The 23,785-nt window shown below is 34.2% G+C and overlaps 1 protein-coding gene and 1 long non-coding RNA gene across 2 annotated transcripts in view; both read left to right on the forward strand.

The window, feature by feature from the left end:
* Window positions 1–11,022, forward strand: part of LOC115214199 (solute carrier family 35 member F6-like) — a 178,051-nt gene extending 167,029 nt beyond the window's left edge. Inside the window, exons 6-7 of the mRNA XM_029783301.2 lie at window positions 2,489–2,800; window positions 10,918–11,022. Coding sequence (XP_029639161.1) covers window positions 2,489–2,800; window positions 10,918–10,928 — 323 coding nt within the window. The 3' untranslated portion in view covers window positions 10,929–11,022. The remainder of the gene's footprint in view (window positions 1–2,488; window positions 2,801–10,917) is intronic.
* A 9,916-nt stretch (window positions 11,023–20,938) lies between these two features.
* LOC118764235 lies at window positions 20,939–22,176 on the forward strand. Its single transcript, XR_005000031.1, has 2 exons — window positions 20,939–21,900; window positions 21,993–22,176. It is a non-coding gene; the product is annotated as an uncharacterized LOC118764235 (long non-coding RNA).
* Window positions 22,177–23,785: the final 1,609 nt, after the last annotated feature.

Raw genomic sequence — 23,785 nt, forward strand, 5'->3', positions numbered from 1 at the left:
AACAGGGCACAAGCTATTGTTCTTAGGGGAGTGGTCAAAAGGCCAGAGTGTTTTTTGAAATGAGAAGAATCAGTGAGAAAAAAAAATAAATGAATAAATAGAATAAATGAATAGAAACAGATATATGGGATGGGATTTTAGGTAAATTAGAAGACAATTGCTTTTTGGTGGTCAAGAAGAGGTAGGCAGTTTGTTATCGTTAGGTGGAGGGAATAAATAGATAAATATACATGAAAAAACATATAAATATGTTTATATATATATACATATATACAAATATGTTTATATATATACATATATAAACAAAATTCAGTAGGGTACTAAAATACTACTTGCTATAAAGAGCTATCACTCTAACATCACAAGTTACTCATTATTAAAATACACACAGCAAATGCAACAAAAATAACTGAAATAGGCTTACCTAGCACGAACTACAGAAGTAAGAAACACATATTTTCTAGGATCAATTGATTTCGCTTTCTGTATGTAAAACATACTTAAGCTCATCAGCCAGACAACAACTATTTCTGAAATATTCATCACAGGAGTGGCTGTGTGGTAAGTAGCTTGCTTACCAGCCACACAGTTCTGGGCTCATTCCCACTGCATGGCACCTTGGGCATGTGTCTTCTACTATAGCCTCAGGCTGACCAAAGTCTTGTGAGTGGATTTGGTAGACGGAAACTGAAAGAAGCCCATCGTATATATGTATATATATATATATATATATATATGTATGTATGCATGTGTATATGTTTGTGTGTCTGTGTTTGTCCCCCCAACATCGCTTGACAACCGACGCTGGTGCCTTTACGTTCCCGTAAGTTAGCAGTTCGGCAAAACAGACCGATAGAATAAGTACTAGGCTTACAAAGAATAAGTCCTGGGGTTGATTTGCTCGACTAAAGGCAGTGCTCCAGCATGGCCGCAGTCAAATGACTGAAACAAGTAAAAGAGTTATGCTCTTACATTTGAATGCCCCCGCAACATTCAAAACGACCATATTGTGAGCCAGTAAAAGTTACAGTTAAATAGGTACCATTGCCATTAATAATAATAATAATGATAATAATAAAGTGGCTAGCAAGTTTGCACCTTTATAGGTAGAATATATATAAATATATACACACAATGGGCTTCCTTCAATTTGAGAATCACCGCTATTTGATCAAAGCCACAATCTTACAATCATGAGTTGAATATCTTAATCACTAAGCCATGTACTTCAACACTTAATACTCTTTTAAAATCCCTTATAACTAGAACATCCAAGGATCTCTGAATAATAAGTAGCTTAGGTCTGTTTTAAGACCCCAAACTCATAAGACCAGAACTTAACTCAGTTTCCATGGTGTGTAGGTGACTGAAATTACACTACCCCACCCCACTGGATGGGATGCCAGTCCATTGCAACATTAACTTCCCTGCTATCACTGGAATACATTTACAGCTGAGTGGACTTGAACAATGTGAAATGCAGTGTTTTGCTCAAAAACCCATCTCACCAGCTGGTCCTAGGAATTGAAAACATGATCTTAGGATCATGAGTACAACACCCTAATCACTCGGTCTCCTGCATTCACATTATGTAGCTACTGAAAACAAACTGGGATTAAAATTTAATGATAATTTATTGAATGAGCTCTTACTTTGTCTGTCCTTACTTTCTAGCCTTCTGACACTTAAACAATTTCTATGGCCTTCTACATCCATAAATCTCTAATGTTATGTGGCTACAGTCAAAATGTTGGACTGATAAAAACATAAATTTAAATAATTAATGAATTCTTATTCTACCTCCTCCCATCTCCTATTTGTAAACCTGTTAACACTCGTCCATAAATGTCTGTTGTTATTAACATCATTTAAGGCGGCAAGCTGGTAGAATTGTCAGCAGACCAGGTGAAATGCTTAGCAGCATTTTGTATGTCTATTTTCATCCTGGTAAGGTCAATAAAATAAGAACCATTTAAGCACTGGAGTTGATGAAATCAATTTATCCTTCCCTTGAACATGATTGCCTTGTGCCTAAATTTTAAAACATTATTAACATTTATTTCCATTTATATATTTGTTTTGCAAGATTTTTGATGTGAAATCGTGTGTTGAAATAGATATTGTTATATTTAGGAATGGTCATTTTGCCAGTTTAGCCAATAGTAACACACGCACTATATATTTGGTGTTACTTTGCTTCAGTGTTATATATTTTTTACATTAATCTTAATCTTATTTCGGCCAGAAAGAAGAAAGCAAAGGACCACTGATGTGGTCACAGGAGTGTGACGAAAGAACTCTGGCCAAATTAAGATTAAGATTAATGTAAAAAATAAATAACGCTGAAGCAAAGTAGCACCAAATATATAGTGCATGTATTTTTATTGGCTAAACTGGCAAAATGACTATTCCTAAATACAACAATAACATTTATTTATTTTCTTATTTATTCATATATCTATTTATTTATTTTTCTCGTATCAAACAGGGACAATGATCAGTTTTGCAGCATTCCGATTCGCAGGAGTGACTCTAACAAAACATTGGAATGCCACTACACGCATGATATTCGAATGCCTATGTGTCGTATTTATTTGGATTGCAATGGTACCGGCACACTGGAGACACGACCTTTGGTATACACCTTTCGGCTTGATTCTGATTCTCCTTGGCTTCGGCAGTTTCTATGGTCTCATCTTCCAGCGAACTTTCTGTCGCTGCAATATCACAGTGTGCAACCGGAGAGGAAATGATGAGTTACTGATACCAGTTGACCAAGACGGAAATGGTTGCATTCAAGGTGAGATATTTATTTATTTTTAATTTATGCACCCTTTTCAAGCCTAGCCTAGCTCATGGGCCCAATCTCCCTGTTTCTGTGGCGTATGTGTTCCCCCCAGCTGGACGGGATGCCAGTCCATCACAGCCTTACTCAAGAAACAGGAAGAGAGAGTGAGAGAAAGTTGTGGCGAAAGAGTACAACAGGGGTTGCCACCACATCCCTGCCAGAGCCTTATGGAGCTTTAGGTGTTTTCACTCAATAAACACACACAACGCCCAGTCTGGGAATCGAAACCACGATCCTTCAGCCACGAGTCCGCTGCCATAAACACTGGGTCATTGCGCCTCCATGAGGTGTTTTAAGGTTATTTATTTTTTAATATTTTTCGGATTGGAGTGTATTTTAGTCTATATGATCATGTGATGAAGATTTTTCAACAATGTCTGTGAAACTTAATTTAAGTATAGCATTATTAACAATATGAATCTATGCATGGTTATATGGTTAAAAAGTTTAATTTGAACTATGTGGTTCCTGTTTAAATTTCCTTATGCAGCATTGAACAAGTGTTTTCTCCTACAAACACATATCCACCAAAGCCATATAGACGAAATTTGACAGCAGAGAATTGTACAGAAGCTACTACGCACACACACGTGTGCATTATATATATATGTATATATGTTTATATACATATATATATATCATCATCATCATCATCGTTTAATGTCTGCTTTCCATGCTGGCATGGGTTGGATGATTTGACCAAAGACTGGCAAGCCAGATGGCTGCACTTCTAGTTTTTCTCCCTGGAATGTGGCAGAAGTGGTTCTCTGCACATTTTCAGTGTTTATTGCTCCTGAGCATCTGCCACATGCAAAAACTATCTTCCCAGTTAGCCTCCCTTTGATATTGCTGCACCTCTTATGTTCCATAGCTTACACTGGGTACATCTTATAGAGTTTCTACCTATGCCTTTTCTACAGATCGAGCAGGGCCATCTACCTGAAGGGATTTGTGGTTTGCCTGCCTATATATCATATATATCCTTTTATGCTTTTTGTTGAACAATTCAAGTTCAGGACTTATTCTTTGTAAGCCTGGTGCTTATTCTATGGGTCTCTTTTGCTGAATGATAAGTTTTGGAGATGTAAACACACACACATCGGTTGTGAAGTGATGGTGGGGGGAACAACACAGTCACAAATACATATACACACACACATATATATACATATACATATATCACCGTGATCACCGTGACCGACCAGGCTATCAGATATTGCTACATATCGCTGGTCACAATGCGCTTCACATTGTTTTAGCCTTCAAATCATACCACCCCGCTGGCTAATTGGGCAGGTCAACATATATATATATATATATATATATATATATATAATATATATATATATACGTATATATATATATATATATATATACATACATATATATATATATATATATATATAATATATATATATATATATATATATATATATATATAGATACACACATCGGGTTTCTTTCTGTTTCCATCTACCAAATCCACTCACATATATATATATCTATATATGCATATGTTTGTCACAGAAGTGATGAAAGGTGCTGAGTAGCACTGTTTATGCTAAAATAAGAGTTAAATTAACCCTAAAACCACTATACTCAATGACTGACAAAGGGAGGTAAGTCCCTAGTGTACATAGCTGTATCGTGATTTCGAATTTTGGTGCAGAACACCTTAATTCTCATCAACAGCTCTTAATGCCTAAGGTTAAACTCAACTTCCTAGGTGTTAAGAGCTGTTGATGAGAATTAAGGTGTCTCTACACCAAAATTTGAAATCACGATACAGCTATGTATGCTAGGGACCTACCTCCCTTTGTCAGCCATTAAGTATAGTGCTTTTGCGGCTTTAGAGTTAATTTAACTCTTATTTCAGCATAAGTGGTGCTAGTCAGCACCCTCCATCACTTTTGTGATCCCTGTTGATTTTGCCTTTAGGTTCTAATTGCTAATAAGCCACCCTTTTAATTTGTTGTGTGTGTGTGTGTATGTGTGTGTGTATATCTCCCACCACCATTTGACAATTGGCGTTGGTGTGTTTATGTCCCCATAACTCAGCAATTTGGTAAAAAGGGCTGATAGAATAAGTACTAGCCTTTTAAAAAAATATATAAGTCCTGGGGTGGATTTGTTCGACTAAAACCCTTCAAGGAGGTGCCCCAGCATGGCTGCAGTCAAATGACTGAAACAAGTAAAAGATAATGATTGTACTAGCTTGCTGCCTTCTTTCTAATTTTGGTACAAGGCCAATAATTTTGAGGGGAGGTGCAATTTGATTGCATAGACTCTAGTATTTGACTGGTACTTGATTTTATCAACCTCTAAAGTATGAATGGTAAAGTTGACCACACCAGAATTTGAACTTCGAATCTAATGAACCAGAAGAAATGCTACTTAGTATTTCATCTGCTGTGCTAATGGTTCTGTCAACTCACTGCCTTAGGGCCAGATTAATACAAAGAATTTAGAACTCAGTGAGGTATCTCATAAAAGCTCCTTGGGATTTAGAAGACATTTACTATTAATTTATTTTTCTACTTTGAGCTCAAGTTGATATATTTTGTCATTTATATTTAATTTAGATTTAATCATCCATATTTCTTCAATATTTAATCATTTTTAGTTCATTTATTTTCATACTATACTTAATTATCTATATTTAATCTCTGTTAAATATACATATATCTTTTTTTTCGATAATAACCTGTATTTAATTTAGCTCTGTTGATATATTTACTCCTCCAGGCAGTGAATATATTGTTTAAAGAAATGTATTCAGATATTAGCAATTTATTTAAAATATATTGTGAAATTTGTGAAAGTGAGGTTTGAAATGTGGTTGAATTTATTCTCTGCTTGATGAATAGGGGAATGACAGACCTCTTGTTTAAATGCTTTCAATAATTTAGTTCCATTTCTCTATATTCTTAATCTGAATCATGCTAAAAGCCTGCTTTTCCTGTAATCACATCAGTATTCATATAATGATTAACTTTCAGCATATACAGATATCAATTTAATTAACTATACCCTCCTTTTCAAATATGTAAACTTAAGGCGTTCATTTAAAATATTAATATACCGGCACATGCAAGGTGCATTCCAGAAGTTTTGAGATTTTCTCAGGTGAGACATTTATTAATTTCAAAGAAGTACAAACCTTTAATCTCCTTCAACCCTTTACCTTCAATGCACTTGCTATGGAACTTTAGCCTCTTCATGAAGGCCCAATGAAACTCCTTGAAAACGAAGGTGTCCAAGACCCTTGCCACAGCCTCCATCATCTCCTTCACCTTGAGGAACAATAAAAAATTACAAGGAGCATGGTCTGGACTGTAGATAGGGATGAGGGACAGTTTCAATGCCTATCCTTATCAAGCAGTTGGCGACCAGGACGGAACTCCGGATTGGTGCATTGTCCTGGTGCAGGTTCTCTGGCCTTTTGTAATGGAATCTCTTTCTGAATTCCCTCCAAACATCCATAAAGTACTCTTTGTCGCTATTAATGATTTGTAGGGACACTCTATTTCATTATGCAACCACAATAAACTACCAAGTATATCAGATGCTTTTATAAGTTAATACTGTGTTCTACTGTGCTAGCAGTGCTATTAAATCAATTTACTCTTTTACTCTTACTTGTTTCAGTCATTTGACTGTGGCCATGCTGCAGCACTGCCTTTAGTTGAGCAAATTGACCCCAGGACTTATTCTCTGTAAGCCTAGTGCTTATTCTATCGGTCTCTTTTTCCAAACTGCTAAGTTACGGGGATGTAAACATACCAGCGTCGGTTGTCAAGCGATGGGGACAAACACAGACACACACACACACACACACACACACACACACACACACACACACACACACACACACATACATATATATGATGGGCTTCTTTCAGTTTCTGTCTACCAAATCCACTCACAAGGTTTTGGTTGGCCCAAGGCTATAGTGGAAGACACTTGCCCAAGGTGCCACGCAGTGGTACTGAACCTGGAACCTTGTAGTTGGCAAGCAAGCTACTTACCACACAGCCACTCCTACACCTAATTGTTAAGTTTATCTCTATAGTTTCTTTGTTGACTGTCTGGCCAGAGGGAAACCAGTGAATTTAAATGATGCCATTGGTGTCAAAGAAGAGGATCATCATGTACTGCCCAGTGGACTTACTTTACTTGACCTCTTGTACCAGTGAAAAAAAGATGCCTGGCTCACCCAAATGCAACCATAAGCAGGATGGAGCTTTTCATAAATTTCAGTAGCGTTTTTTTTCCCCAGTTTAACACAAAACTTTATTGCATAGAGAGCTTCCAAATTATCTTCACATCCTGACTGCATCCTGCAAACTAGTCAGTTGTGAGAAGCAGTGTTTTGTAGGGTGTGTCCAAAGTACTTTTTACAGCTGTCTCCTTCAACTTAGAATGAAAAAAGTTGACAGGTCAGCTTATTAAATGTATAGTAATGAGCGATTATATATATTTTATAACGTATTGTCATTAATATCAGGAAATCAATATTAGAAAATTCTTCAGAAAGATATATACATTATATATTTATATACATTATATTTATGTATATTATATATTTATATACATAATATATTTATACTTATGCATATTTACATATATTTATTTATATTTTTAATACAACAATCATTTTAAACATGCGATTATATATATTTTATAATATATTATTATTAATATCAGGAAATCAATATTAGAAAATTCTTCAGAAAGATATATATATTATATATTTATATACATTATATTTATATATACTATATATTTATATACATTATATATTTATACTTATATATTTACATGTATATTTATATTTATTATTTATAATTTTAATACAACAATCATATTAAACATGTATATATATATATATAAATATATATATATATCTTTCTGAAGAATTTTCTAATATTGATTTCCTGATATTAATAATAATATATTATAAAATATATATAATCGCTCATATTAAATACATAAGTACTTTAATAGTATTAATACTTTGATACAATAGAGCACTCAATATAAATTCAGTACATAATATTCTCATTGAGTATATTGAACTAAAGATTTATGTATAGTAATGATATGACTGTGCTGTTATGGTTATGTGAAGCATATGGACGTGAAAAGCTGTGTAAAGAAGTGCCAGTCTCTAACCTTGGAGGGAACCTGTGGTAGAGGTAGACTCAGGAAGACATGGGACGGGGTAGTGAAGCATGATCATCGAACTTTGAACCTCAGAGGCAATGACTAGTGACCGAGATTTTTGACAATGTGCTCTGCTGAAGAAGACCCATCAAGTGCATCATCAAGCCAAGTGCACCCGTACACCATCAAGTGCACCATCAAGCCAAGTGCATGTAAAAAATTAGCCTTTGAGCATTGGGCCTGATGAAGGAAAAGTGGCTGAATTCCTGTCAAGCGTTGGACCTGACGATGGCAAAATGGCTGAGTTCCTTTTGAGTGTTGGGCCTCATGGAGGCGAAGTGGGTGAGCTCCTTTCAAGCATTGGGCCTCATGTAGGTAATGACCAAGACCTTTGTCATTATGTCGTGCTTGAGAAGAAGACTCATCAAGTCGAGCAAAAGCACTGTCCTGGCAGATACTGGTGTCATGCAAATGGCACCTGTGCTGGTGGCAAGTAAAAGCACCCATTACACCCTCGGAGTGGTTGGTGTTAGGAAGGGCATCCAGCTATAGAAAACCATGCCAAATCAGACTGGAGCAGTCTTCCAGTATGCCAGCCCAGTCAAACTCTCCAATCCATGTCAACATGGACAATGGACATTAAATGATGATGATGATGATGGTGATAAAAAAATTACAATGATCTAGAATTTGAAACCATTGAAGAACATTAATATTAAGTGTAATAATGTTCAATTTGTTACAATGTGGTCTTGACTTTTATCTTGCTGTGTGTCATTGTGTGTGTATGTGTGTGTGCGTGCGTGCATGTTTGATTATATATTATACAGTGGGAAGAGGGTTAAAAGTTTGTTTTCTGACTACAGGTTATAGATTCAGTCCCATTGCATAGCACCTTGCACATTTTTATTTCACTATATCTCCAAGCCAACCAAAGCCTTGTGAGTGGACCTGGTAGAAGAAAATTGAAAGAAGCCCATTATGTGTGTGTGTGTATGTATGTGTATGTGTATGTGCACATGTGTGTGTGTGAGTATGTATAACGATATTTTGAAATCATTTAATACATATGTTTCAGATGTGTATAGTATATAATAGGAAATGCATCCGTTACATAAACCTTCCTCGGTTAAGGAATTTCAGATGTATGCATATACAGTAATCCCTCAACTATCATTGGTGTTACATTCCCAAACCCTCTGCAATAGTAGAAACAGTATTGTACTGTGTATCTTTTTTTATTTTTATAATTTGTATATAAATCTATTTTATTATAAATGCAACACAACACCATGGAGGAGTTGACGTAAGCTTAAATAATAAACCACGATAAGTGAAGCCACAATATGGCAGGGGATTACGCCTGTGTATCTGCATGTGCATGGGCTTTCTCCTTGTCTTAGCATCATGTGATAATTGCAAATGAGTGTCACTATCATACAACAAGTTTCCTCAAATCTCAAGACTCTTTCTTAGAGATTTGCAGCAAAGTGCAACCCTGTATTCTGCAAGAATCCTAGTATACTTCAGCCTCATAGGGAGTAGATTGGGTGCTGTGCCAAGTGCACCAAGTGTACCCCCAGGAGTTATTGCCATCTTAGTCTTTCTTCCACATTCTCTTCATCTTTCTGGTTGGTTCTTAATATTTCACAATTTTTCCAATTTCTTTGGTGCCATTCTATTATCATATGGTATCACAAAGTCTATGATCTTACAATGATTGCTTATTATTACTTTTATTATTATTATCATTATTATTATTATTATTATTATTATTATTATTATTTCAAATTCTGCCACAGTCAACTTTCATCCTTTCGGGGTCAATAAATTAAGCACCAGTTAAACACTGGGATCAATGTAATCGACTGGTCCTCTCCCCCAAAATTTCAGGTCTTGTGCTTTTAATAGGAATGGTTATTATTATTATTATTATTATTATTATTATTATTATTATTATTATCATTATTATTATTATTATTACCTCCACCAAAGAAAGTTATGTTTTCATCACTGTTGGTTTGTTCGTCTGTCTGTCTGTGTGCAAAATAACTTAAAAAGTTGTGAACAGTATTTGATGAAACGTTTGTAATGATACAAGGAACAGATGATGAAATTTTGGTAGTGATCCGGGAATTTTTATGGATTCTTGAAGGATTTTTCATTTGTTGTATTTACTTTACATGAAGTATTACTATGTTACGTTCTTTGAATATGTCCCTTGAAAACACATTCATCGTTTCCATGCAACCTATGGTGGCATTGATACTTCCAAATTTTATTTCCATTTCTCTATTAGTAAATTTATTCGTGTATCTATCTTAAAATTAGCTGCTTGGCAGAGGTCTGTGCTCTCCGAGTGCTTTTCTAGTTATTAAGGTGGTGAGCTGGTAGAATCATTGACATGCCAGACAAAATGTTTGGTATTGTTTCATCTGTCTTTATGTTCTGAGTTCAAATTCTGCTGAGGTTAACTTTGTCTTTCATCCTCCCAGGATCATTTAAATAATTACCAGTCAAGTGCTGGGGTTGATGTAATCACCTAGTTCTTCCCACCAAATGTCAGGATTATTATTCTTGTTTTATTATTATTATTATTATTATTATTATTATTATTATTCAGTAGTTTTATTTCTATAGCTTGCTTTCACTTCACTGCCGAGCGCAACTCTGTGTGCCTTGGGTGTGTGCTGTGGTTTGCTGTGGTGCTCTTATAGTTACTGTATTGAAAGTGTTTTTCGTAGGATGTGTGCAGTGCCCTGTAGTACAATTTTCTGTATGTTATACATATTTGTAAGTCCTGGTATTTTTTGATATGTATTTGTCTGAATATTTTTTTATCATACCTAATGTGCCATTATTATTATTATAATTATTATAATTATCATTATTATTATTTGTAGAAATTGCTTAAGAAATGTAACCTTTGTGAAGACAGCAGTAAATTAGATGGTCAGACTGTTGATGTGGTAACCACCTCTGCAACAGCAGCAATATCAGCAACAACAGCAACAGCAACAACATCAAACGAAACAACAGCAGCAGCAACAAAAACAGCAGCAGCAACAAAAACAGCAGCAGTAATAAAACAACAACAACAGCAACAACAACAATAACAGCAACAGCAACAATAACAGCAACAGCAACAACATCAAACGAAACAACAGCAGCAGCAACAAAAACAGCAGCAGTAATAAAACAACAACAACAGCAACAACAACAAAAGCAACAACAACAATAACAGCAACAACAACAATAACAGCAACAGCAATAGCAGCAACAGCAACAATAACAGCAACAGCAACATCAACAGCAACATCAACAGTGATCACCAGATTGTGCTACCAACAGTGTACCCAATGCTAAAAGCCACAGCAACTTAAGTGTACCAAAAGCCAATGAAGGCACCTGCAAGAATTAGAAGTCAAATCTTCCTCAAATCAAACCCTACCATCTTAAAAAAAAGAAGGACACATTAGATCATGGAGTCCAAGTTACACAATTGCTGATGGCTATAGTTTTGATGCCATTTGGTGATGTGACTGTCTGATCGGAGCTGACCTGTGGGTTAGACAACAACAACAACAGCAATCACAACAACAACAAAAATAACAACTACAATAACAATAAAAATAGCAGCAGCAGCAGCAGTTACAAGATCTGCAACAGTAACAACAATAGCACTAATAGCAAATAAGAAAGGATGACAACTTTTGAAACAACATGTGCATTATCTGCAATATCAGAAACCATGATGACAATCACAACAGCAACAAGAACAAGCTCAACATTAGTAAGCAGCAATAACAACAGCAACAACAGCAAGAATAGTGATGATAATAACAGCATTATAATGACCAAAGCAGCAATAATATAATAATGTGAGAAACAGCATTGGCTGGAACATCTGTACCAGGGTGGAGAATCTTTTTCTTAGTGTCAAGATCAAACTGTGTGTGTATTCAAACTGGTTGGAGTACATCAATGTCAAGAGAAATAATGAATCTTTGATTATACAAATTTATTAGGTTATGCATACAATAACACAACACTAAGAAACATTAATTAAAATGTTAAAAATTATTAATTAGTTAGGCAGTGACAATGATTTAAATGCATTTATGGGAAAGGTTTAATGAATTGTTTTTTAAAAAGTTTTAAGCACATAGGTACAAGCATAGCTGTGTGGTTAAGAAGGTCACTTTGCAACCACACTGTTTCAGGTTCAGTCCTACTACATGGCACCTTGAGCAAGTATCTTCTTTAATAGCCTTGAGTTAACCAAAGCCTTTTGAATGATTTTTAAAAAAATATTTCTTTCCTTCTTTCTTTTTTTTTTCTTTTGAAGTGTTTTGAAATGTGGGTGCAAGCAAAGTTTCACTTGTGATTGCTTGAGCTGCTAAAATAACAGCCAAATTTCCCTCAAGTCAAAAAAACCCCTACTTTTTTTCAAAGCAATGAAAGACATATTTAGATAACATGATCCCAGATACATTAGGTTAGCAAGACTAGAATGCTATTGATCATAGGTCTACTTGATCAGTGTTGGCCTCAGGCTAAATAGTGCCAGTAACAGCAACATCATTTCCAATAATACTTATGACTTTAACAGCAGCAACAGGAACAACAACATAAACAGCAGTGATCACAACTACAACAGAAACAACAACATCACTAATAACAATTGCAATAACATTATAACAATAATAATAATAATAATAATAATAATAATAATAATAATAATAATAATAATAATAATAATAATAGAGGCAAAAGGAAACTCAAAAATGACAGAAATTCAAAAGATAGTGCTCATGGGAACTGCTCATATCCTATGTAAAATACTTTCTATGTAATCTCAAGTTTTAAAACAAACATAATTTTCTTATGGTTTCTTAAACATTCACTAGTACAACACTAAGTACAAAACCAAATATATGGCACCCAAGGCATAACACTAACATGAACTTCTAACTTGTTGTCTCTTGAAGTCTCTGGTTGAGACTTGGAGCCAACATGTACAAATGTAAAGCAAAAGTCAAACATATAATAATAATAATAATAATAATAATAATAATAATAATAATAATAATAATAATAATAATAATAATAATAATAATAATAATAATAATAATAATAATAATAATAATAATAATAATTATAGTAACTGGAAAGGCATTATAGACATATGTCGAGAGGAATTCTTTTGGGTTTGGATAATTCACCTTTCGAAACATGGGTGTTTCATTCAAAATCCTTAGACAACCCTTATTCAGGGACCTTTTGAGTGAGATGAGCTACTCAACCTGAAGAAAATTCTAACTGGGTCCCACCTGCAATGTCATGTGTTGTTTATTTTGATATGAGATCACCATGTCATGCACATATGGTTGTGATGCATGTGCCTGGTGTACCCTTGTCAGATGGGTATACTGGGCTTTGTATAATTTACCCCAGTGTCTCTTTGATGGCATGCACTGCTCTCTCACTCAATAATAATAATAATAGCTATTTCTTTATTTTGTCATGAAAGTGATGAATTAAGAGGTATTGCAAAGCACTTCTATGAGGAACCAGTTGTCTACAAAAGGAACAAAGTGAAATGCATTTGAACAAAAACAGCCCCCCAGGGCCAGTCGAAAAATCTTACAAATTTCAGTATTAATTAAAACCTCAAGGGCAAGTGCTCACTTCCATTTGTGCTCTCTGGCCTAAGGGCATGTACATAGGGAATTCTTGATGCTTCTCTCTCTCTCTCGCTCTCTCATTCCCTTTTCATCAAAACTACTGAATAATAATAATAATAATAATATTAATAGTAATAATAATAATAATAATAATAATAATATAATAATAATAGTAATAATATAATAATAATAATAATAGTAATAATAATAATAATAATAGTAATAATAATAATAATAATAGTAATAATAATAATAATAATAATAATAATAGTAATAATAATAATAATAATAATAATAGTAATAATAATAATAATAATAATAATAATAATAATAATAATAATAATTCTGTAATTGGTCACTATGACATTGAGGACAACATCAAAGAATGCAATATAGCTCACAAAACAGCAGGAGGTTTACATTGATCAAAAGGGGAGCAACAACAATAAGGATATAACAAGAGATCTAGTAATAATAATAATAATAATAAAGATGATAATAATAATAACAACAACAACAACAACAACAGATCAAAGAAACAATAAGATCAAATGCAACAATAATAAGAAAACAAAATCATCTTGAAAATCAGTTGCTTAAAAGACAAAGAAATAACACAGTCCAAGGAAGTTCTCATACATACAATGGTAGTATTATATCATATCATACTATCAGAGGCATGCAGCAACAACCTTGAAAATATACTGTTTAAAAAATACTGCAAAAACACATAGAAAACACATAGAAAAACTACAGAACATACATGCATAGATATACATACAATTACACTCCCTTCAACAATATTTGCAATGATATAAGCCTTCTAATAGATTGATTAGACCAATCTAACACACAAACATATGTATACATAAACATATATACATGCACATGCAATAACACAAAGATACACATACACATGCATTATATGCATATACATATATGTGTATATATATATATAGTTTTTTATAATATGTACATATATATATATATATATATATATATATATATATATATATATATATATATATATATATTAATGTTTTTATATATATAGGCATATATATATATATATGTTTATATATATATATATATATATATATATATATATATACACACACATGCATGTAACAACATTGCAACAATGAAACGCGAACATAGATTAAAACAAAGAAAAATGCATGAAATCATCTATATGCACATACATACACGCACACACAAATACACACATGTGCACACGCGCATGCACACATTCAAGTAAAGACACAAACAGCCACACAAACAAACAAACAAACAAACATACATTCATACAAACACATGTACATTCACACAAACGCACACACATATTCACACAAGCAAACATGCGCACACACGATAACAACAGCAACACCAATCAAAACATCAAGAAACCAAAACAGCATACATGCACATACATGCTATGACACACACACACACCACACACACACACACACAAGCAAGTACCAACACAAAACAGCTACGGACCAAACACACCAGTGCTCAAATGCCACGTACGGTAATGCAGTGTGAATTAAACTGCAAAAGTTGAACAATTCTACCAGCAAAAACCATGTGCATCAGAATAATGCATCCGAACTGCGTGCTGTATGTAACAGAGATATTTTATATTTGGCTGTTCTGAACATCTCCTACACCTCAACAGCAGTTAAATAAAATAATATCACAGGAGAATATTATCTTTATTTCAGATGGCGGCTGTTCTCATTATTTTTCATTTCATTTAAAGATATTTTAAAACAAATGAAGTATATTGTCAGTCTTGTTCATGTGTGTGTGTGTTTATGTCTCCCTCTCTTCTTTTATATATATATATGTATGTATGTATGTATGTATATATATATATATATATATATTTATATATGTATGTATGTATATATGTATATAGATATTTATATATGTATGTATGTATGTATGTATGTATATATATATATATACATATTATATATATATGTATGTATTAATATATATTTTATATTTATATATGTATGTATGTATGTATATATATATATATATATACATATTATATATATATATGTATGTATATATATATTATATCTGGTTCCAGTACCGGTGGCACACAAGAAAACCATCCGAAGTGGCCGTAGCTGGTACCGCATCGACTGGCCTCCGTGCTGTGGGCACAACAAACACCATCTGATCGTGGCCGTTCGCCACCTCACCTGGCACCTGTGTCGGTGGCACATAAAAACACCATCCAAAGACCCGGCGACGTAGTCAGTCCACCTGTGCATACCTTCCCTCTTATGACACTTGTGAAGACCTGTTTGAGGCAGAGGCAAGTGTGTGACACACTTTGTGAAGACCTGTTGAGGCAGAGGCAAGTGTGTGACACTTGTGGAGACCTGTTGAGGCAAGTGTGTGACACGCGGGACACTTGTGAAGACCTGTTTGAGGCAAGTGAAAATCAAACCAAATCAAATAGATGAACATCATGGAATTGTATCTTTGTGGTCCAGTACCGGTGGCACACAAGGACAACGCGTGACACTGTGAAGACCTGTTGAGGCAAGTGAAAATCAAACCAAATCAAAATATGAACATCAATGGAATTTGTATCTTTGTGGTTCCAGTACCGGTGGGCACACAAGAAAACCAATCCGATTGTGGCCGTTCGCCAGCCACATCTGGCCACCTGTGTCGGTGGCACATAAAAAGACACCCATCCGAAGACCCGGCGACGTAGACAGTCCACCTGTGCATACCTCTTCTTGTGACACTTGTGAAGACCTGTTGAGGCAAGTTACACTTGTGAAGAACCTGTTGAGGCAAGTGAAAAATCAAATCAAATCAAACAAATCAAAATAGATGAGCATAAATGGAATTTGTATCTTTGTGGTACCGTGGTGCCGGTGGCACCAAGAAATCATCCGAACGTGGGCCGTAGCCAGTACCAACCATAGACTGGCCTCCGTGCTTGGGGACGTAACAAACACCATCCATCGTGGCCGTCCGCCAGCCTCATCTGGCACCTGTGTCGGTGGCACATAAAAACCACCATCCGAGCGTGGCCGTTCTGCCAGCCTCGTCTGGCACCTGCCAGCCTCATCTGGCACCTGTGTCGGTGGCACTAAAACACCATCCGAGCGTGGCGTCTGCCAGCCTCGTCTGGCACCTGTGTCGGTGGCACATAAAAACACCATCCGAGCGTGGCCGTTCGCCAGCCTCGTCTGGCACCTGTGTCGGTGGCACATAAAATCACCCACTACACTCTCGGAGTGGTTGGCGTTAGGAAGGGCATCAGCTGTAGAAACCTGCCAGATCTGCTGGCTGGTGCAGCCTTCGGCTCCCCAGACCCCAGTTGAACCGTCCCCCCATGCTAGCATGGAAAACGGACGCTAAATGATGATGATGAGATGATATATATATATATATAATATATACATATATACATACATATATATATATAAATATATATATATATATATATATATTATATATATATTATATAATTATGTACATGTATATATATATGTACATGTTATATATATATATATATATTCACACACATATGCATATATACATACATACATACATACACATGTACGCATGCACACACACACAGACACACACATATGCATATACACAATGACCTTCTTGTGTGCACAGTTTGTGACAACCATGCTTTTCTTTTGCTGGGCTCAAATCTCGTTAGCGAACCCATGGAAAATGAACCCCCACCAACTATTCTGCCTGTATGTCTGTGCACACCTTTCAATGCAATGTATACCAGAAGGCTTGCAAATCTAATGGAGGCTCAAAAGACATTTTAAGATCCGCAAAGACCAGAACTTATCTGCAGCTCTTGGTGGTCCACATCAGATATGCAATCTATGTGGGTGTCTTTTCAAAACATTGTCTGGCTTAAATAGCTATATCAGACGCCATGATGGTTCTAAGGCATGGGTACAGGTTGTAGCCAAACTCTGCATAAGGAGTGCACATATATATATATATATATATATATATATAATATATATACATACACACACACACACATATATATTATATATATATATTATATATAATATATATGCACATATATACATATCTAAGTATATATATACATACATACACACACATATATATTATGTAATACTATATACCTATATATGTACTTATATACATATTATGCATATGTGTGTGTGTGTGGTGTATGTATGTACATGTGTGCATGTGTGTGGGTGTATCTTGAAACAGATGTATAAAACTTTAAGTTTATTACGACTGCTAGTTTCACTCTGCAAATCGTCAGAAAATAACTTTGACATACCTTCATTCTTTGAATGCTATTATAACAATGAAGAGAATGTTTATTTCAAATTATTCATGTAGTATCTATTTATTTCTCCATTTCCCTCTCTCTATGTGTGTATGTATATATATATATATATATATATATATATATATATATATATACATATATGTGTTATATATGCACACACACACACATCTCTGTGTATAGTATATATTATATTATTTTTGTTCTTTCTGTTTTTAGGTATAAACAGCTGAAAGCTTGTTTATGCAAATATATTCTTTTCCCATTTCTAGTCTAATGTAACATATATAAATTCTAAATGAAGAGATAATAAAATTTTAAAAATTATAATACGTAAGCAGTTAAATTAAGAGAATGTACAATTCTTAAGACCCTTATTAATATAGTATGTGTTTTTTCAACTTAAAAAGGTCAAAACATTAATGTTGATAGCATATAGTTGTCTACCTTTGATATTAATTTTATGATTGCAAAGACTAGCTTTAAATGAAAACCATGCTCTTTTCCTGTATCTTTACTACATATATGTATATATATGTGTGTGTGTGTGTGTATCTTTATATATATGTATGTATGTACAAATATATATAGATACCCATATAGCTGTGTATGCACACATATATGTATACATGTATGTGTGTGTGTGTGTGTATATATATATATATATATATAATGAGAGGGATAGATAGATAAATAGATAGACAGACACACAGACAGACAGACAGATAGATAGACAGACAGACAAACAGACAGACAGACAGCAATGATGCTGCAGGAAGTGTTACTGCTGTCTTTTCATTTGTTGCTGATCTTTGAAACTGCATAAACATATATTATGCATATATATGACATAAAATTTTAAAATTGAAAAACACATATGCATATTAATAAGGATTTTAAGGAGAGAGTGCCTTCCTTTATAAGATTCAGAGATTTCTTAGCTCTCTTTAAATTTAGAGATATATTGCACATTTGAATACACAAGAAATGGGAAAAACAAAAAAAAAAAATGATGTATATAAATGTGCTCTCAACTGCTTAAATTTAAGAAAAATATAACCTGTGTATAGAAATGCAAACATAAATTCAGATATGGATAATTCATGAATGAAACTGAAATAACCTTTCTCCTCCATTATTTCAACATTCATAGATTTAAGGAGGATTAATATCATGTAGATATGAAGTGGTAGGGAGCCTAGCCGTCAAAATGAAATTGATGGTTTAAATTCAGCATTTAAATGAAGGAATTAAATGTTACATTTCCGTATTAAGTTCCCTAGAACATAAAATTATTTAAACACATATGTGTGTATATTTATAAGTAAGGGACTGCAAAGTTTAATAGGTAATTTTCCGATACCTCTGTTAAATTTTTGCTCTATCTACAGTATTGAGGTCTCATTCTTAGAAATACATATATATATATATAGTAAGCAATAAAGGGTTTAGCAACGAATTGCCTTACCACATACCGAATTTAGAAATAGCAGTCAAAAGGTTATAGCTATTTCTTCTACTAAAAAGGGAGATCTCAGTAAAAACAGCAATTGGAAGGCAGACACAAACAGGTGTATATATATATATATATATATATATATATATATACACAATGCACAAACATGCTCCAGCATGGACACAATTCTTTAGCTGAAGCAAAAATTAAAACATATTTATGTGTGTGAGTATGTGTTTATATATGTATGTGTTTGCGTGTGCATAGATATATATGTACAATATGTATAATAAAGGTGCATGGCTTAGTGGTTAGAACATTTGGCTCATAGTCATAAGGTCATGAGTTCAATTTCCAGCAAAGCATTGTGTTCTTGAGCAAGACTCTTTATTTCACATTGCTCCAGTCCATTCAGCTGGCAAAAATGAGTTGTATCTGTATTTCAAAGGGTCAGCCTTGTCGCATTTGTGTCACGTTGAATCTCCCTGAGAACTTCATTAAGGATACACATGTCTGTGGAGTGCTTAGCCACTTGCACCTTAATTTCACAAGCAGGCAGTTCTGTTGATTGGATCAACTGGGACCCTTGATGTCATAACCAACAGAATGCCAGTAGTGAATATACATGTGTGTATGTGTGTGTGTGTGTGTGTGTGTGTGTGTGTGTGTGTGTGTGTTTTCACTCCAGCATGGCTGTGTGGTAAGAAGCTTGATTCCTAATAACATGGTTTTGGGTTCAGTCCCACTGCATAGCACCTTGGTGAAGTGTCTTCTGTTATAGCCTTGGGACAACCAAAGCCTTGTGAGTGGACTTGGGAAATGGAAACTAAAAGAAGCCTGTTGTATATATGTGTGTGCGTCTTTGTGTTTATCTCTCCACCACTACTTGACAACCAGTGCTGGTGCATTTACGGTTCAGCAAAAGAGTCTAATGGAGTCCAGGGGGTTGATACATTTGGATAAAAATTCTTCAGCATTGTCATGGTCAAATGACTGAAATAAGTAAAAAATAAAAGTTGTGTATATATATATATATATATATATTCTTTTATTTGCTTCGGTCATTTGATTGCAGCCATGCTGGAGCACCACCTTCAGTTGAACAAAGCGATCCCAGGATTTACTCTTTGTAAGCACGTACTTATTATATTGGTCACTTTTTGCTGAACTGCTAAGTTATGAGGACATAAACACACCAACATTGGTTGTCAAGCAATGACAGATGGGGGGACAAACACAGACACACAAATACATTCACCACACACAATATATATATACAATAGGCCTCTTTCAGTTTCCATCAACGAAATCCATTCACAAGGCTTTGGTTAGCCCACAGCTATAGTAGAAGACACCTGCCCAAGGTGCCATACAGTGGGACTGAATCTAGATCCATGTGATTGGTAAGCAAGCTACTTATCACACAGCCACTCCTGCACCTATCTATCTATTTATCTCTCTCTCTCTCTCTCTCTCTCTCCTTCTCTCTCTCTCTATATATATACTTATGCTTGTTTGCTCATATAAATAAGGCTTTCACATACTAAAATGCAAAAGTACATAATACCTAATGCTTCAGAAGGGTTTGTAAAACATATATGTTGGTTTAGTTATAAGTGCACAGAATTATAATTCTGTTTCAACCCCTGAGGGTCTTTTGCAAATTAAAATATTGAAGTATGTATTAGGACTGAAAAGGTAAGAGAGAATATAATGAAGGCAGGAAGAAGAAAGAAAGAAAGAAAGAAAGAAAGAAAGGTGTTTTGATGATTCAAGTGGTGACGTGGTGGAGGAAAGCTTTCCAGCAAGAGAATCTGCAAAATTTGTTGGAGGATATAGGAAAATTGCAAAGACTTGAATATTGGCTTTAAATAGAGTTTGAAATTACGTCTTCTCAAATGAAAAAGTGGTCTATATAAAGTGTGCATTAAGGGCTGACCATGGTCGTGTGAATTGAAACTAATATACTGATAAAAATATGGGTTGTCAGAGAAATAGACAAAGGTCTTAATATGTATAGAGAATTGTTGTACTCGTAGTTATAATTGTACCAAGTTAATAATAGGTTTTCTTTAGAATATTGAGGAAAGTAAAATTTAGAATGTTCTAGAAATTGAATGCAGTAGAACTAGAGAATGAGGAAAGGAGTGGTGGGGGAAAAAATATTTTGAGTTACACAAATTATGAGGTCTATAAATGAATGTACATTCACATATATATAGATATGAATTATGTCTGTTTAAAATGTATATTCATCTGAATATATATTCATACATGTATCTACACATTTTTCAAATAGACATTTATACGTAATTATATGTACAAAGCCATGTAGTTATACTCATACACACACACACATATATGTACACACACACACACATTGATAGATTGATAGATAGATAGATAGGTAGGTAGGTAGGAAGGTTGGTAGGTAGGTAGGTAGTTAGGTAGGTAGGTAGTTAGGTAGACAGACAGACAGACAGACAGACAGACAGACAGATAGATAGATAGATAGATAGATAGATAGATAGATAGATAGATAGATAGATAGATAGATAGATAGATGGGTATAGATTTATGAATTTGTGTGAATTTTTGTTGCTGCATGGTTCCTGATGTAAAATATTGTTATATTCGGGATGGTCATTTTCCCCTTTTTTGTCAAATAAACACTTGCATTATACATTTGTTCTTCACTTGTTTATTACTGTTCTGTTTTTATTAAAAAAAAAAATAACAGTAATAAACAGTCTTGTTTTTTTCATTATTTAATCTGATATGAAAGAGTTTCTACAGCTTGATGGCCTTCCTAACACCAACCACGCTGAGAGTGCAGTGGGTGGTTTTTACATGCCACCGGCACAAAGGTCAGTCAAGCGGTACTGGCATTGACCATGCTCAAATGGTGTTTTTTACATGCCACCAGCACAGGAGCCAGTCAGGTGGCACTGGCAACGATGTGTGTGTTTATTTGGCAAAAAAAAAGGAAAATGACCGCCCCGAAATATAATGGTATGGATATAGATATATACATATGTTTTTATGTGTGTGTGTGCACGTGTGTGTCTATATATATATATATATATATATATAAGAATTTTTTGGTTAATGAGATAAAACCAAGGTTGTGTAGATATTAGAACAATTATAGATAGAAGCTCTTACAGCTGTTTCCATGATATTCATTAATTATATCCCTTCATCAGAGATGGTGTGAGAAGATGGTTAAGTAATAATTAATTTAAATGGGATACAAAACAGAGAGTGAGGTGGAGGAAAGAAAATAGATGTGAGATATATAGGGATATTGAATTTGTAGATCCATTATTTTAGGCAGAATGGTATATATGTAAGATTCCAATACCTTATGAGAAAAATCCAACAGCATTTAAAATTGTTCATTCATATATATAATATATATATATTAAAACAGAAAAGTGGAAAAATTTTTGCCATAATTTATTTTGTATTACATCTTTCATTACCAACTGGTAATTCCTGGTCTGATGAATTACTATAGTAGGAGAATTTTTACATGTCTTTCTACTTGTTTTACCTATGTAACTCCTGTTGGTAATGAAACATATGTAACATGGAATAAATAATGCAGAAAGTATTTACCAGTTTTCTGTTTTAATAAGTAATAACTCTGTAATAAATGTTTGCCAGTATTTTACAGAATTTTCAACTCTCATATAAAATATGACATCTATGAATATTCTTTGGAGTACTGGATTATGCAGATGTGCTTCATGTGGACAGAGCTTGGATTATAACCCAATCTATATACTGTACACACACACACACACACATATATATATATATATATATGATGATGATGATATATATACAGATATATATATCATCATCATCGTCATTTGACATCCATTTTCCATGCTGCCATGGGTTGGACAGTTTGGCCGTAGCTGGTCAGCTGGAGAGTTACCCAGGCTCTATGTCTGTTTTGGAATGTTTGCTACAGTCAGATATCCTTCCTAACACCACAAAATGCATACACACACACACACACACCACACACACACACCACACACACACACATATGAGAGAGAGAGAAACAATTGTGCAGATAAATTAGATATATTAAGTATAACATACTAGTTTAGGTATAAAACACAAAATAAGTATATATATATATACATTCAAAATGATAGACAACAAAAGTGGAGACTTTCAGACAATGAATATTTAAGTACAAATATATAGACATTTACATTAATAGATCCAACTTATGCAGAGTACAAACAACAGAAAATTTAAATAATTTGGGCTTA

The sequence above is a fragment of the Octopus sinensis genome, linkage group LG7 (assembly GCF_006345805.1).
Source record: "Octopus sinensis linkage group LG7, ASM634580v1, whole genome shotgun sequence".
Lineage (NCBI taxonomy): Eukaryota > Metazoa > Mollusca > Cephalopoda > Octopoda > Octopodidae > Octopus > Octopus sinensis.